The sequence below is a fragment of the Vanellus vanellus genome (assembly GCF_965231255.1).
Source record: "Vanellus vanellus genome assembly, chromosome: 6".
Classification (NCBI taxonomy): Eukaryota; Metazoa; Chordata; class Aves; order Charadriiformes; family Charadriidae; genus Vanellus; species Vanellus vanellus.
The window spans coordinates 62,119,637-62,137,646 of record NC_138911.1 but is presented as its reverse complement, the minus strand read 5'-3'; the positions used below and the strand labels follow the sequence as shown (position 1 = coordinate 62,137,646).

The 18,010-nt window shown below is 38.8% G+C and overlaps 1 protein-coding gene across 1 annotated transcript in view; it reads left to right on the top strand.

Moving 5' to 3' along the window:
* Positions 1 to 10,162: 10,162 nt before the first annotated feature.
* The window catches only part of EML1 (EMAP like 1), a gene marked incomplete at its 5' end in the record, with an annotated part of 56,406 nt that continues 48,558 nt past the window's right edge, over positions 10,163 to 18,010 (top strand). The window contains 3 exons of the mRNA XM_082485785.1: positions 10,163 to 10,319; positions 13,258 to 13,320; positions 15,753 to 15,885. Of these exons, the coding sequence (XP_082341911.1) occupies positions 10,163 to 10,319; positions 13,258 to 13,320; positions 15,753 to 15,885 (353 nt within the window). The remainder of the gene's footprint in view (positions 10,320 to 13,257; positions 13,321 to 15,752; positions 15,886 to 18,010) is intronic.

Genomic DNA, 18,010 nt, shown 5'->3' with positions numbered 1-18,010 from the left:
TTTTTCCTTTAAATATTTAGATTGTGATTTGTCTTTGTGACAACCTGTAATGAAATCTAATGTTATACTGCATTAATTTCAGAAACTAAAATATTCACGAGGTACAGAGTTCTGAAGAAAAGTCAGACCACTGCTGGAAGTGAAGCCATTAACTGAAAACAAGTAACCAGTGTATGCAAAAGTGATAAATCTGCTGTTGATATCAATAACCCCTTCTGCAGATGCAGGAGGAATGTTTTGTTCTTTTCATATGCTTAGTTTGAGTCTACAGAAAACAATATAAAAAGCTGATGAGCCTTTAAGAAATGTAAATGCAGAATGGGGGGGTGTTAATCTTACAAATAAATGCTGTTGATTAGAGGCTGAGATTTTCCAATTAATTCTCAAAGGATACACTTACGAAATAAGCAAAATGTAATCTATTTCAAATCGGTAACAATGGATTACTTGCTATTGATGTATTCTCAGTTTTTAAAACCTTATGCATAAGTGATTATAATTTTCATTAAAATGCAGATTATAAGAAATTACAGGTAAAAAGTTAATGGTCCAAGTAAATTCAAGTATCAGTTGCCGTTCTAATATCTAATATGGAAGTTAGGAAACTGAAGAAGTGTATGCTAATGTAAGTAGTTTCTTAAGTGTTTATATAGCGCTATCTGTAATGTAACGTAAAGGTTGCACTTCATTGCAGATGAACTAGTGGCTGATATGTCTTAGTAGTTTCTTGCTGGTGTGAATCAGCCTTTTTCTAGGAAAATAAGTAGTTGCACCAAACAAAATAAAACTGGTTTGTAATGCATCGTCACAGGCTAACATCAGTAGCTTTTAAAAGATGTTGTAAATCAGCTTTCTTGCCTTTTAAATCTGCCCTGACTGCTAGTAAAACCAAATCTTTCTGCTTTACTTTCACATGGCATAGTTGAAGAATCCAGTGGAGACATCCAGGCTTTTTAAAGGCAGTAAAAATATATTGAGCTAAGTACTGATAAAGTTTCTAAGACAATGTTTTGTGTGTACCGATGTATGGTGTTTATCTGCCTGTGGTTTAAAACACATTTAGGAGAAGCAAATCTTGCATCTAAGTTGATTCCTTATGTCTAGTGGTGTTAGTCAAAAGCTGAAGTCCAGTTAGGGTACATCATGTGACGAATTTGAATTGATCCCTTGCTAGCTTTTGTAGGATAGCTTGGATGTTGAGCTGTAGTCGTGGTGTGGAGATGAGAGTCACCATAAATGTTCTCCAATTGTTCCACAATCTGCTTTTCTTCTCTTGTTTTTAAGGGTGTGATACAGGCACGTTCTCAGTACATCACCAAGAAGGTAAGATGGTAAAACACAGCCCAGCTCTTCTGCCCTGTGATACTTCTATAGATTACCCTACCAGTTCCTTTCTTTACAAGTTCGTGATAGGCTATATCTTCAGCTTCTTAACTCTAGACAGATCTCATGGGATCGCTTTTTTCAAACTACTGTCCTTGCATTAGTATTATGCTACAGAAGGCCGTTTTTACTCTCCTGGCTTTTGTTCACAATGATGGGGTTTTTCTTGTGGTACTGACTGATCCCAGCATAATGTGGAGGAATGATAATTTGTTAAAACGTTTTCTATTGATTTCTATGCTCAACCGAGCCAGCACAGTAACTCTGAACTGTAAAGCATTTACATTGATAGACCTCTTCGGGGAAAATTCCTCTAATTTCTTGATGTGTCAGAAATTTCTTCCATTTTCCACTTAAGCACTATTGGGGAAGATGATTTTTAACTGGTCGATTTCGAAATAGAAGCTCATCTACCATCTGTTGGGGAAGAACCAGTAAGCTGCTGGTTATAGCTTGACAGCTACAGGCAGGTCAAGGGCACATGCTTATAATTTTGCTACAGTGATTGCTGACTAATTAGCCACGAGGAACTTTCTGAGAATTTTCTGTTAAGATCATTTTCCTCTCTCCCATTTTGTTAATGAATACAGTGCACCCAGCTGTGAGGCTCTGAGTGATGATTGCTATTATGGATTTATCCTTTCAAATTCTGCTTCTAATTTTAGGAAGTTATATTCCTCATCTTTAAGTTTCTAGTGGTAGAACTGTAAAAGGACAAGTTATTCCTCAGCAAATGTTGGGAAATACAGTAATAATGTTTTATAAATACTGGACTACAATAGCTCGCTATATTAAGAGGAGGGAAAATACTGTTCACAAAAATAACCATCTGTAGTCCATAAATTGTAGATGAACAAATATTTGGATTACAGTGTTTTTATTGGTATAGTTTAGAAGCGGTCTGTTCCCACAAGATGATACTTTATATTACTGTTGCTGTGGTCTCCTTTAGATCCCCTGTCTCTTGGGTTCCCAGTGCAGTCCAGAGTACAGCATTAGGCGGATGTATGGGATAGAGATGTCTTCTTCCTGTTTCCTCCTACACATACATCCCTTGTGAGGACATGGAAAAACTAATCTGGTCTGTTCAGATTACTTGCTGTGAGACGTACCTGATTGTACCCAACTAGGGCATCTCCTTGCAATGCTAATCACTTTTATCTTAAGTACGTGCATTAGACTAGGGATTGAACTGAAAAGTCGTCCTACCTGTTCAGGGACCGTACGCACGTGTCCGTATATAAGCTTATAGATAGGCATGGTATTATTCCTATAGCTATCAGGTTTAACGAGTAGACATGATTTCTTGTTCCTCAAAATCAAAGCTTTCCAGCTAAAAAGGCATATACGGCGCTTGCACTTTTAACCTATTTTATATACTTTTATAACAAAATGCAATTAGAGGATTTGATGTAATAAAGGCCATTCCTTTAGCATTCAGCTGGCAACTGCTTTTGCTTTCTGCAACTTCATGCAAAGTAGCATGGTTTTGCAGTTTTAACTGTAGTTAAAGATTTCTGTCTGTTTTTTCCCTAACTACACAAAATAACAAGATTAAATAGAATAACATTATTTTGGGCTTTAAATCCACTTGCTTCTCACGGTGGAAAGCTCTAATCTGGTCAAATCGGGGTCTAGCAGTCCAGTATGTACCAGACTTTATGATAAGCTGTTGCCCATATGTGTTGTCATTGTCCCCAGGAGACAAGCCTGGAAAGCTGCTGCTGTGTTTCAGGTACGGTACAATGTTTTGCATTAGAAAAGTGGATGGAGGAAAGATATTTAGTTTGTGCAATACTGTCGACACTAATCTTTTAAACAAAGGAGCTTGGCGTGGTGTTGTCAAAGGAAACTAAACCTGCTGTTTTATTTTCCCATTGTTCTCTTGCACAGAGAGTCTTTTGGTCCGCAAATGACCGCTGACATTATGCCACAGAAACTGTTACAAGAAGAATACTTGGTACTTTCCAGATCTTGCATCTAAGCCTGGCAACAGTGTCGGAGCTGCGTTCCCCTGTTTATGTGTGCCACAGCAAATTGCTCGTGTTCATTTTGCGAGATGTTTTCATTTTAAACCTTGGATTTTGATGGTTGTGTCTCTTCCTAATTCTCCTTTTTCCTCTCTGTTGCTGTCAATTCAGACAGACTGTATCTATCAAATAGGTTGTCTGGCTGACATCTGTGCCCCAGACTCAAAGATGCATGAAATGAACCAAAAAGGGAGGACAGGATTTTGAAGATGTAGGAGATGCCTGCCACAGAGGGATTTTTTTCTGCACTGTTAGAGTTTCAAGCTAAACAGATGGCGTTGAGAGAGGTGAAGCGGAGAGGTCATTTGAAAGTTAGTGGTAGTGTGACTCCCAGGGAGCTTGAAGAAAATAGTTTAAGTAACTCAATTACTTGCATGAGATCTCAGTGATGATGTGGGCAGGAGAAGGGGAGGTTGCCAAATGTGTACCAAGTGACATGTGCCACATCTGACAGTTTTGCAGAGTTACTGGAATCTAGAAAACGTGGGCCTTTACGGGTGGAAAAATGTTTCTGGAAGTACAGTATCTTCACTGTTCTTACCTGCTTGCTAGTATGCTGGGTCAAATCCAGTCTATAATTCTCCCTGTCTAAATACAGCTGCTGGATTGTGCTGTTTTGTTTGCTTATCTTTTAGTAAATGCTATTCTTAACTTTTTCTCCTTTGGTGTCATGGGCTTTTTCAGCAGCTACTGTGTTCCGCCGTACAGTTGGCTGCATGCTGGGGGTGGAGATTTGCTTTCTGTCCATGTGCATGTTTCATGGGGTGCCAGTAGCAGTTCATAGCAATTTCCAAGGAATGTAAATACTTGTACCAGTTAATTTCAGGAGAAGTGCAGAGTGTGAAACACTTACTGATATCTCTTAATGGCAGAAAGTGTTCCTACCAGTTAAGGTCAATTCAGGCTTATTGGCACAATCTATACCTTTATGCTAGAAGAAGGGCATCTCTGTGGGCAGGTGATGCTGCCTTTTCACTTCCATCCTTTGCCATGTTCTCCATCATGTGGATTATCTTTAATTTTTGCCAGAGACCACTGTTGGAATTTGCTATCCCCAGAAGGCTTAGATTTTCTTTTCTGATGTCCTGCAGAGCGCCTAAATTCAGGGACAACTCTGGCAAAGGCTTTAAGATGGTGCTTTGAAAGTGTATTATAATAGTGTCTAGCAACCACACCCCCATTGTGCTAGGTACTTTACAAACGTATAATGCACAGACTATGTCCTGAAAAGTTTTGGAAGTACTTTGTGTACAATTTGATCCTGTTAATTGGTGCTCCAAAGAGACCATGTAGGTTGAATGAACTCAAATTTGTTTGCCAGTCTTTGAGAATTGGTACCTAATGTTTCCACTACTTAATCAGCTACTATGGCCTGAACTGGACAAGATAGCCTCAAAATTAATGTCTGCATGAGGCAAAGATGGAATATGTAATTAAGTAGTTCTTCTGGGGGGAAAATGCAAAGTCTACTTTAATTTTAATTACTTCCCCCACCATTAACGTACAGTTCAGATTTAGGTTTCCCAGCAGGTAAAATCTATAGAAAATAGTCTGAATTTTAATATGGTTCCTTCTAACTAATAATGTAAGTATGTCATTTTGCTTTAGCCTACATAGAATGAAATAATACTGAAATCATTCTTGTAAACAGCATACACGTCCTGTTGTTGGCTTTGCTTCAGATGTTTCTTCACATTTGGCTAAGTTCAAGTAATAAATTGCTGAAAAACTGGAAGACGCTCTGGAAGGAGATTAATCATCTGACTCAGTATTGTCTTTTAGTTTGCCACAAGAAATCTTTCCAATCTATGAGATCATGGATTAGCTGGTTGGAAAATTTAAAGAGAGGCATGAAGAACATTCCCTTTTTCTGCTGCCTTCTCTTTGAAACCTGAAGAATCTCAGCAAAGCATAAATGACAAATGACTCTTCTTTCCAAGCTTTACCACAAATATGTATTACGATGAAAAATCAGGCATGTGAATTGATACCTCCTCATTTTATCTAATTTTGGACATTGTAGGTGGCATTTATCTCATGAGATGTAGTTTTACAAGTTTGAGACAGTGATTTAGACTTGCTTGAATTTAGACTTTCTCGAAAAGAAATGGACACTTGTAGAAAGTGATTCACTTCAGATTTTTAAAAATGGGTTGCCTAAATTTCACTAAAAGTCCTTTTTCTTCCCATTGATGAAAAAGAGGCAATGATTAATTCTGACATGCTATCAATGCTACCCCATGTAGGTGGTATGATGTCTGTTTGTGGGCAAAAGTGGTGCTAGTGACTGGTAAGTAGATCTAATGCTTCAAGACAAGTTGTTTGGATTTGTAGTCTCCTTCATACACTTCTCAAGGTGGTGAACGTCTGTGGGGTTTATGACAGCTAGATTGCAAAGAGGTCCCCAAATATAAGTATATTGACACTGTTACAGTTGTTAATGTTATGGAATTTAGCGTCACAAAAAGTAACATGTATTGCCATAATGGTGGTATTATATTGTAAAACTGCAGTAAGGTTTGTGTATTATTACTGCAAATTTCTATCTATATAGATTTCTTTTAAAAGCATGCTTTTTATTTCCTTGGATTCACCTGAAGTGTTTTGAGGATCTTTACATCATTACTATAAAGTGCTTTTCTCTCAGTTACTGTGACTGTGCAGCCAAAGCACACTTGTAACTCAGCTGCTGTGTTGAGTGCATGTGTGGACCCAGCAAGGGGTGCTGTACCCCCAGGCTGGACCATCCCAAGGCACAGCAGTTGATGGTCTCTTGGCACCCCGCAGCTGCCTTCCTCTGAACCCCCTGTGCTCCCCTCTCAGACCGTTCTGTGTGAGTTCCTTGAGGATATGCTTTATCCGTGAGAAAATGTGGAACTAGGTGCTATAAAATATATAGTCACTTCAAACTTAATACTGGCTTGGGAACAATAATAATGATGGCTCTATTCAGAGTCTAAATTGCGTTACAAAAGTGTGCTAAAAATTTCCTTGCAAATGTTCTTTGCTGTGAGAATGAGCTATAGACTACAGAGGCAGGTCACAAGTTAGGCTAACAATATAGCCTTTGCTCTTGTGGGCAGAATATATGACATCTGTGGTGACTTTTTTGTTGTTTGATTAGTTTGTGATTTTTTTTTTTTTTTTTTTTTCCTGTTTCTGATACCTACCACTGCTTTTTTGGCTGTGTTGAAGTTGCCACTTTATTGCTCAACATACTCAGATGGAATGATCTCAATGGTAAGAACATTCCATCCTCTACTTGCATAACAAACAGGTTATGCTTATTTTACAACTGAGCTTTTCATTCATCAGAAAACATAGTTTCATTATATCCCGTGCCACTTTTCTTGCTTACTTGTATATGCGTGCAAAGGGGAGGCAAAGTGAAATGTGACTGGACTCTAAGAAATCTTGTCTTCAGTTGCAATCTTACTGAAAGTTGTTACAAATTTTACCCTTTTCTGCATCCTTGGAAAGGAACTGCATCCTTGGAAAGGAACTGCATCCAGTGAGATAACCACCATAAAAAGAGCAAGTTGTAGGTTGCAGCAAGGGTAAAGGCTATATTCCCAAGAAGCAGGAAGAATGGTGATGGTGGAAGCAGCAGACATCCTGCGTCCAGAGGAAGGGTTTGCTGGTGCCTGTCAGTCAGTGAGGATGCGAGGGGAAGAATCACAGTGGCAGCTGGGAGACGGGGGGAAGAATCATCAGATGTTTAGAGTTGGAAGGGACCTTAAAGATCATCTAGTCCCAACCCCCCTGCCACGGGGAGGGACACCTTCCCCTAGACCAGGTTGCTCAAAGCCCCATCCAGCCTGGCCTTGAACACCTCCAGGGATGGGGCATCCAAAACTTCTCTGGGCAACTTGTTCCAGTGTCACACCACCCTCAAGAGTAAAGAATTTCTTCCTAATATCTAATCTAAATCTCCCCTCTTCCAGTTTGAAGCCATGACCCCTCATCCTACCACTACATGCCCTTGTAAAAAGTCCCTCCCCATCTTTCCTGTAGGCCTCCTTCAAGTACCAGCAGGCTGCTCTAAGGTCTCCCCAGAGCCTTCTCTTCTTCAGGCTGAACAACCCCAACGCTTGCAGCCTGTCTTTGTAGGAGAGGTGCTCCCTCTGATCATTTTTGTGGCCCTCCTCTGGACCAGCTCCAACAGGTCCATGTCTTTCCTGTGCTGCGGGCCCCAGCCCTGGACACAGCACTCCAGGTGGGGTCTCACCAGGGCAGAGCAGAGGGGCAGAATCCCCTCCCTGGCCCCGCTGGCCGCACTGCTTTTGATGCACTCCAGTATATGGTTGGCTTTCTGGGCTGCCAGCGCACATTGCTGGCTCAGAAGAGAGAGGGATGTACATCTTCATAGTTATTAGTGGGAGTTGTTTCTTACGGCACTGTAAAGAAACCGGTGCCACGGATTTACTACTTGAAGATTTATGGTTTGGATAAATTACTGTTTCTACGCACTTAAAAATTAGTGAAATTGATACCTTAATGAGGATGTTTTCTTTTGTAACAAGGGCTGATCGTTTTACCAGCAACCTATTTCTCCCCAGGTTTCCTTCTCTGCCCCGAATTTGGGAATTGGCTATTTCTTGTTGACTGAATTCAGAAGAAAACTATGCCCCGTTGTATTGAATTTGGCATAACGGCTGAAGTTTGAATTTGGCTTGTATTGGTTAAATCAAGCTTTTGATTTGGTTGCCTATTGTCCAGTATGCTAATCCGTGTTATTTCCAGCTGAGTTAAAGTGTAAAGTCATTAGAGCAGCGTGAGCCTTTTGTTTGTACAAGGAAAGGTTAAGTTCTGCAGGCAGCTCATACTGCTGCCAGCATGGCTGCTAATCTGAGTTTGGGGATTAATTACCTGTAGCAGCTGCAGGACAGAGTCCTGTGCTGAGCACAAGTCTGATTAGGCCAAAGTTTTTGGAAAGCTTTGTCATGGGAAAAGTTTTTCGGCGTTTTTCAGGAACTTGAGTTCTGATTTAGTCGAGCACCCGATACTTACATTATCACTATGTTCAGCCTCTTAATATCCTAATGTTGATATTTTAAATATGCTCTGAAAATCCTGTAACAGATTTAACAAGCAACTTAAACTATCTTGGCCTGTAGCTATATATGGCCTGTCAGTATTGTTATAGGCTTTGTTTCTGAGTTGTTTCTAATTCAGCTTTCGGTAACCACAGATAGCTGTTGGGGGCGGGAGGGGTAAGGAAGCCAAAATGCAGTTTATGAACAGATTTCAAAATCAGTTTGTACTGGGGTGGTTTAGAGATGAACAGAGGTTTGTTTGGTTTGTTTTTTTTTTTTTTTTAATTTTAAATGCAATTTTTTCCTAGATCTTTCTGATTAAAAGTTTACGTTTTTGGACATACTTTTAAATGCACTCAGAAGCTGTTGTCTTCCTGTCTGAAACACTCACTTTGTTTTAAAATTCAGCAGTAGTCATTATCATGCACACGGCATTTAACTTTCATTTTATGCCCCTGTACAGAAGAAGTGAAAAACTCTGATTTGGAATTCAGGAGAATTAAGTACACAAGAAATCAAAACAAATACCAGCATCTTCACAAAAGAGATTGGCTTTAACAGAAGAAATGTGTGCTGAGGACTCACATTAGGAATGAGGGAGAAGTAAATTATGATTGTAGATAGTAACATAAATATCCATTTTTGCTAAAGTATAATTTATTAAGTCTTCAAATGAAAACTATAATCCAATCATCACTTGACTAATATTACTTAAAATGATCCAGTAAGTTAATACCCAAATTTTTTTAGGTTTCAAATTCATCTCCTTAAATAAAACCTTGCGATTCTCTTTAAAAACCGCACAGGTTTTTTTTTCCCCTTATAGATACTGACTTTGACATCTTTGGCATTGCTTTTGTCTTCCTTTCTTCTTCTTTTTCCTAACTTAATATTCTAAGAAATGACAATGTTTCTATTTGATAGGAACTGGAGTGGAAAGAAAATGCTCATTTAGGAAAAATATTCTTATTAGTAGCTTTGAGTGGAAAGAATGTCTAGTCCTCATCAGGGAGTTGCAGACATTAAGCTTCTGTGGGTTATTTCCAAATGGGTGAATTGTATGCAAAGTAATGACCCTTTTAAGAATTTGCAGGCTAAGAGTGCAATTACTGAGTAATTCTGAATTTATTTAATGTTTTTATTTCAGTCAGAGAGAATGTTCTCATAAAGCTGCTGTATAAATTAGGAATAAGCAGATGGGGTTAATAGCTATTCTCCAGCCTGTGGCCGGTAACTTGAAAAAGTGGAAGCCTGTCGCTTATATATATCTGATGTATACACTCTGTCACGTATGTGAGAAAGAAAAATATGGAAGGGTGTGTGTGTAGCATATCAAAAAGTATAGCTCCCTACCTGAATGCCTGCTGGTGCCAGAATGTTGTGTTGAGCAGAACAGTGACGGGTGATGGTTGATCACTCTGGTTCAGACATGTAGATAATTGATATTAGGGCCCAATTAACACTAAGCAGCCCTGAAGCCAACCTCATTATCACATTTTACTTAGGTACTTTTTATTTTTTTTAATTTTTATTTCCATCTCTTCATTTTAGTCACTTAATAACTTTCTTCCTCAAGACGTCATCAGGTCTGAGAAAAGCTTTTGTTTTACCTGCAGCCAGTTATATAAGGTATTCCTTGATGGCTACACATTGTTGATAATGCATCTTTTTCTGCTCTTTTACTTAGATGACAGTGCCTCTGCTGCAAGCAGTATGGAGGTAACGGATCGCATTGCCTCTCTGGAGCAACGTGTCCAGATGCAGGAAGATGATATCCAGCTGCTCAAATCTGCCCTTGCTGATGTGGTTCGACGCTTGAATATTACAGAGGAACAGCAGGCCATGCAGAACAAGAAAGGACCTACCAAAGGTTTGCGTTTCAGCTATATGTAAAATAGGTAGTGCAATTCAATGAGTGTTTTATATGTACTAAAACAGGTTATTCTTTAGATCTTTGAAATACTCAAGGTCAACAAATCAAAGTCAAAATAAAATACATTTGAAAATTAACCTGTTGAAAAGAACACATAAAAATCCACGTGGTTAAATCTGAGAGCCTTCTGCAGTTCCCACGAACCAGCGAAGCATTTGCATATTCTTAATGTTTAATCCACTATCTGCATTTAACCATGGCTACCACTTCCTGACTTTTGATCAAGATTAGTTTATAAACTCTTTAGGGAATGCATCGTCTTCTGTGGATGAAACACCTAATAGGCTTTTTTCTTTTATCCAAAAACGTAATTAAATTTAAGTAAAATGTAATTTTAATTTAATTTAAAATGTCTTAGGTGTCTTTGGATGGTGCAGACATAGCCAAAGACAGAGCTCTGAGCTAGCACAGCGTTGACATGACCGAGGAGATGGTGCAGCTCCAGCTGCCCAGCTACGAAGGGAAAGTAGAGCTGGGGTTGGTGCCTGACCCTGTTCCAGAGCAGCAGATCCAGAGCCAGCGGGGTGGCAGGTGTGACAGACGGTGCCACTTGGCAGTGTGCAGTGCTGTGCCCGTGTGCCGCAGCATGCTCTCTCTTGGTTCCTGCACTGCGAGAACGGGGTTGTCTGTACACAGATCAGAAAAGCTGGAGTTGAGTATCCAGCGCTTCGCAGCAGTAAAGGTTTATTAGAACCGAACTGGTGTGATTTACTATAGTCTGTGAAGCTGCAAAAGGCTGGGAGAGTGCCGATCTGCAGCTTAGCAGAAATGCGCGGTGTATTTTTGGGTAGTCTTAGGAGTAAGAGTGGTGGCAACCTAGATGGGGAAAGAAAGTATGGATGACTTCACAGGCTCTCTGTTGTCCAAATTACGAAGTTGTTTCTTTTGGCATCGTGATACGTATTAAATTATAAAATTAAATTAAATATAAATTAAAAAACTTAATTCACATTGCAAGTATGATGTGTAATTATGGATTCATAATTTTATCAGCTGGAAATTAGGACTTCCTTTCATCTTGGTTAAATGTTGTGACTTTGCAGCAGATATTTACTTTTAGACATTGATTTAACAGAGTAGGTAAGGAACTATGGAATTAATTTACTGAACTGAGATGTGTTTGTTACAATGTTTTGTGTCTGGAGATGAGGAAAGAAGAAGGGGACAGAATTACACAGCCGGTTTAGTTGACCATGCTAGTTGTTGGACAGAATATGCGGTAAATGTCTGTGATCTTGTTTTCCTGTTCTCTTCCCTTTCTGTTGTATTCTCCTCACTTTGTCTTTGTCTGTTTGCAAAAAATTAATAAGTAAAATACCAGATAAGTTAAATGTTACTAAGGATAGCCTCCACTGTGATAAAATGTTCCACCAAACCTGGTTGTACAAGGGATTAAGAGGCTTTATGTTGCCTGTAAAATAGATATTATCTGATGTGTGGAGGAAATAAAATCTAGTAATTATTACTGAGTTGTAACCAAATCAGTTCTTGTCTGCTGGCTTTACTTAGCAAAATACAGACCAGATTTTCATGGGTTCTGTGAGCAGAGTTGAAGTCTAAATCAGGAGATGCTTTCTTGGTCGTGGCAGATCGTTGCAGTCCTAGTTCAATGTGCGTTGAAGAAAAGCTGCTGTAAGCCTAACCCTCTGCCTTCTATGGCTGGTTTTTGTTTGTGTTGAGTATTTTCTATTTTTTTTTAATAAAATGTGCATATGGCATGGATACTTCTTAATGTGTGTGTAAAATGACAGTGTAAGAAGTTTTACTGCGACAATGCAAATGGAGGACTACAAATGTTAATTGCTCTTACATTACAAATTACTGAAATGAGTCCTGATAGTTACCAACTAAATCCACCTAATTTCTAGAAATAATTGCTATTGTAACAGTTTATGTAAAAACTTTAATTTTGCTATATATCAGTTGTATCATTAGTGTCTGGTCAGCTTTATTAAACATACCCCATAAGATGAAACAGAATCTGAAGTATCCTGATTGTTTCTTCCAGCTATTCTGCAAATGTGATACGTTTCACCCGACGGCCTATTTTTCCTGTAGTAGGCACAAGTACTTTATAACGGCTTGCATGCAGTTACTTAGCATAAGACTAAGTTGAATTTCAGTATTTTAACTTGGAATAGCATTACGGAGGCTCCTGATGGAGACTGTTAGAAGAGGGGTTTGCTTAGACATGGACAAAACTGGAGTGGTGGTTTCTTGTGTTTTACTTCATCTGTTTTCTTTCCATTTATCACTTAATCACTAATTCCACATTTAGAATTGTAAAAAGTGGAATTTGATCTCGCAAAGTGAGATCTAATTCTATGCAAACTGGGGTTTAAAGCGTATTGTATGCTACTGCTTTCATTTGATCTAGAGATGAAATTGATCAGGATTAAAGGTGTGTGTGTCGGGGGGAGGTTCGTGCCTTTGGAAAAACAGGATCCCCAATGCACTATGTAAAGTCTGGAACAAGAAGTTTCATGGGACAGAAGACTACATTTTTCAGAGTACTTAAGATTTAAAATCGATTTAAAGATATAAAGTTTCAGGCTTTCAAACCTATAATGGAGAAGAGCTTGAGCTTGTTTTCAGTCTATGCGTGTTCTTGTTCTAGGCTTGAGCTAGGCAGCTTGAAAGCAGCGTGCATCACGGAAAGTGAGCTGCTTATCTTGTCCATTTGTGGAGCTCCTTCGCTGATGGTGTTTCAGGTTTTTGGTTGTTTTTGTTTTTTTGTTTTCCCCCTTCCTTATTTAATTCAGCTACTTGGTGGAGTTCAGTATGGCTTCCTGCCTTTGTTTTACTTGTGTTTGTTGTTCTTTCCTTTTGCAATTATTGGTTTGTTTGTAAACTTAACAGCCCTATTAATCCATAGATCAGAGTATGATTAAAAAAGCTGCTGCTGAGGCTGATAAACATGTCAGTCCTGCTACCACAGGTAAGACCTTGAAGCACCAGAACTTCCAAAATAAACGTTACTGACAAAGCAATAATAGCGATGCCTTTGAGTTACTGACTTCTAACAGCAATGACGTGTTTGGGGTTGTTTGGCTGTTATGTCTGTTGCCACTGGTGTGAACTAGCACTTGTAAATAGAACTAAACAGTTCCAGAATACATAGTGGATTAATTGAATAATGTATAGTTTCTCTGTGTGCCGTGTAAGTTTCTACACTAGCTGACCATTGGGCTAGGTTATTAAATCTGTAATTCCAGAAGCATGGGTTCCGGGTTGGTGCTGGATGTGAAGCAAAACCTCTGTTAAGCCTTGCAGGGTTTATTCCTGGCTGCTGCTAGTTTCAATTTCGTAAGGTTAGGAGAGCAAACAGACTGCAGCTAGTTCACTCCAGCTACTCTTTAAGAGGCATTTTTTTTATGTAACTGTAAAGAAGGAAAATATTTTAATCATTTGCTTACTTAACTTTAATTGTTGTTCTAATTTGTGATCTCAAAGCCTCATTAAAGTTTTGTGAGCTACAGAAATCCTTTCAGGAAACATGCCTACAAGCCGCTCAATTGTAGCTATCTGTGATTCTGTACTACGCAACAGAATCAGTTTTTTACATAGCAATAATTACAGCATTGCAGCAGGTAGTCAGGAAACAAGCAGTAGAATGTACAGCATGAAACTGTAGAAAGAATTTCATTTGGAAGAATCAATACTGTAGAAGTAAATCGGATCATAATATCTGGATCCCTTAATAAAAAATAAAAATAGAGGCATGAGAAGCCAAAGTACAGTATATTTTAGGTATTTCATATAAGCTCTAAAGACAGCCATGAGACTGCACCAGGAATTAGTTTAAGTCTTGTTTAGCCTTTCCTTAAAGCTTCATGTAAAATCAGAGTGCCCTTGCTCTTCCTGTCCTTGGTAGGAACGATACTGTCTCACCCTATCAATCCTCTGTGGTTATAGGTTCTTGGAGCCTCAGTGAGCATGGAGAAAATTTTCTTCTTTTTTTTTCTTTATTGACTTGTTTTCATGTCATCCTTCAGTCTTCTAAGCCAAAAAAGCCTCGTTCATTCAATATTTCCTTATAGGTTGTTTTCTAAATTTCCCTCCTCTGAACAAATAAATGATGAATACCTAACAAGTAAGTGTATATTCTAACAAAGTTTCAAGACAAAGTTTGTCTTGAAAGTTTTATTCCCAAGTAGACCATATTACTGACCTAATCTTCTCAAAGCACAGGCTTTCACATCTATCTTCTTTTGTTCAGTGTGTGAAAACTACAGGTGAACAAGCCAATAAATGCTTGCTGTCAGTGCTGCAGTAGGTTGTTATCATAATATAACCTAGGTCTGTATACAGTCGTTAATGTTTCAGTTAGGCTTTTTAGATTATTTATCCTCAGAAGTCATTTTTCAAAGAGCATTTCATGGGTATTCTCTCTGCCATCCTCTCCGAGTTCAGTGAAATTCTGTCTTGTGTTCCTTAAGTGACTGGTGACTGCTGCCTTCTCTTGGGTGTTGTTTCTCTGAGCCCAGAGACTTTTGGCATCTTTAGGAAGCTGGCTTGCAATACAGAGTTCTGTCAAATTTCAAGCGATTCAAGCTTTCTTCCCTGCTGTAGAGAGAGCACTGGTCATGTGTGTGTCTGTGTTTTCAGGCTATGGTCAATTATAGTTTGCATGTTTGTACTCATTGCTTGGACTTTTAACCACTGTTGGTTTTTGCAACTAATTTCTAACTTGAAGGGGACTTTTCTGTTATTCTAATACTAGTTACAGGTATGACATGTATATCCTTTTTTGAGCCAACGTTTGATAGGAAGAATGTAGGTAGATAATGTCAGCTCATTAAGTCCAATGTTCTGCTGATTTCAACTTCTTTTTCTGACTAAAGGGTAAAATTCCTTTCTGTCAGACATAAGTCCACATTCTTTGAAAAAAGACCCTTTTAGGAGGGGATAGGGATTTCTTAGTAGATCATTTGCTTGTGGAAAACCTGCAAGAACGTTGAGGGGTGAAGAGCAGGAGTTTCTGAGATGGCAGCCTGCCTTCATTTCTAGCACTCCTCTGAACGCTGTCCAGGTGGGCAAGCGACTGATGCTCTTTTAGGAGAGCAGGATTGTTTTCAGTGGCCATGACTACCAGTAAGCTCCTAGAGCTAGGACAGTTTTACAGATGAGAGGGGTTATAGGATTGTGTGCTTAAGCCACATGCAGGTGATTTGCTTGATATGATAATGACCATGATGGTGATCAATATTCCTCCCTGTTAAAACCCTCATCTGTGGTGAATTTGGCAATAGTGAAACAAAAATGGCATACTACATGGATATTTTTAATTATTCTGTTTGCTGGGGGGGGGCGGGGGGGGTGGGAGCAAAGCAAATGAAAACAATGTTTTCATCTTATGCTTGTTTACAGCAAGACCGCTGGTACAAACCCTGCCTTTAAGGACTACTGTTAATAATGGAACTGTGTTACCAAAGAAACCAAGTGGCTCTTTACCTTCCCCATCAGGAACCAGAAAGGAAACTGTATCACCAGCAGCAAAAAGGTACGCATCTGTCAGAAACCTTATAATTGCAAAATTGAAAACATGGTATATCTCTTCTTTTAAGCTTCTAAATACGTAGTTTTTCCTACTTGCAAAGCAACGGTCTAAATATTTAGTTCGGAAAGAAAAGGAGAGGTGGATTTCTTTCTAAGAGGCTTTAAATTTATTTGTTCTAATTAGAATTAAGATTATTACCATGAATATTGAAAGAATGCACAATGCTTGGTCTACTGGTTTGTGTTATTTTCTTGCTACTACAGTCTAGCATATAGAGAATAAAGTATTTCTACCGTGCTGTTGCACAACATGAACATGGAAAGTAGTGCAAGAATTCTTGTAGTAGCTAGTTGAAAATATATCGTCTCTAGAGAAACTGTGCTATCATTACAAATCAGTATATTACCTTTGGTTTTCTTTCACTAAAAATTATTGTAGAAACTGCATCTGCAATGTTAGAAGCATCTCAGGGAGGGGGAGAATTCTGTGCCTAGCACATATTTATGCAAATGAAAACATCCATCTTTAGATATCTTACCATTAGCATGTATTTAAGTCCTTTTAAAAATTACTGCTGTGTCTCAATTAGCTTTGTGTGTGTGTAGTTATTTTTAAGTGGTATACGTGTTTTATACATCTAGGCTATAAGGAACGCAATGGATTGGGTACAGCAAGTTCAAGTTACGTGTGACAGTTTATTGTGCTAATCTGCTGTATGGTTTGCCTGTAAAAGATAATAGTGTGCTGTTTGGGTTTTTTTTTTACATTTCTTTTGTTGTGTGTCATCTTCAGCTTTTTGTAGTAATGATGCTGTCAGCTCTGAGGAGGGCAAGTTGTGGAGATGAGAGCACTAACCTGCTAAGATCTGAGGTCTCTTTCGTAAAGAGAATTTTTCCTTAAAGGAGAGATAGTGGCTAAGGATATGCCGCTCTGTTACTGTGTTGAAGGGGACTAATTTTCCAGGAAACTCCAGGTTTTGTTACTATAGAGAAGAGAGGAGCTATGCTGTGCACAGATAAAACTGGAGAATACCATATTTGTTTGTGTCACACAAATGAATTCCTATGAGCTCCTATGAACTGGGGCTCGCTGCAGCTGTAGATTTTGGCAGGTTGGCCTGAATTAGCCCTTAGGATAAGAGGAGGAAGGCAAATACTGTATAAACTGTTCCATTATCAGAATTTTGAAATGGTGAAAGAACTTGCCTTTTGAAAAAGAAAATTTATTAGTGTTTAAAAAGGAGTATGATTTTGTACATGCTGAATTTTTAAAGAAATTGGTTATTTACAAATAATTTTTTCTTAATAATTCTTGTAATTTTGTTTTCACTAATAAAGTTTCAAGTGGTAATTATAAAACACATGAGAGAGCACAAGCATTGGCAGACTTCACTTGTGTACAGAGGGTGTGATTCCTGAGTCTCTACACTCCATCGCTAAGGTTCAGCATAGGACCTTCTGCCCCAGAGTAGGGTGGATGAAATGCCCATCAAGATCATGTGCGTTCTCTATTCGAGAGCCCTTTGTGTAATTCAGGTGGTCCATCAGGTACTGCCTGCAGCCTGTAGGCATTATCCTAGTTCAGGATCCCTGTAGGCAAGTGAGACCCTGCAGCCCTTCCACTTGACCCATCTGCAGTCTGGATACCCGGTGTGCCAGTGGGAAGGTCCTCAGGCAGCATCCTTAGGCAGCATTTTTGGATTGTCTTCATTCCTGTATGAGAAAGCCTTCCACAGGATAAGGATTTAATGTCCTTTTATTATGCTTTATCCTTCTCTTTGCTGAAGAGGCTAGGCTGGAGGTGCTTTAAATATGCAGTATGAAAATGTATATTCAATTTTAGAAAAGAAAAAAATACATGTGGGTAGTTTTTCGAAATAGATGGATGCTTATTAAGGGTGATTCAGGAGAGCAGGGTTATTCCATGTCCTGAAAAAAGCATATATCTATGCAGTTATAAATCCAGGTGCAGTGGAATTTCTATTCCCTTCAAACGCTTTAAAATTCTCTATTAATTTTCTCTAATGCGCAAATTTTTTCTTTAGTTTAATTTATATTAAACTATATTTCTGTGCCTTGCCTATAAAAGTGCTTCAAGAGGAAGAGAGTGGAATGGTAAGGACCTCACC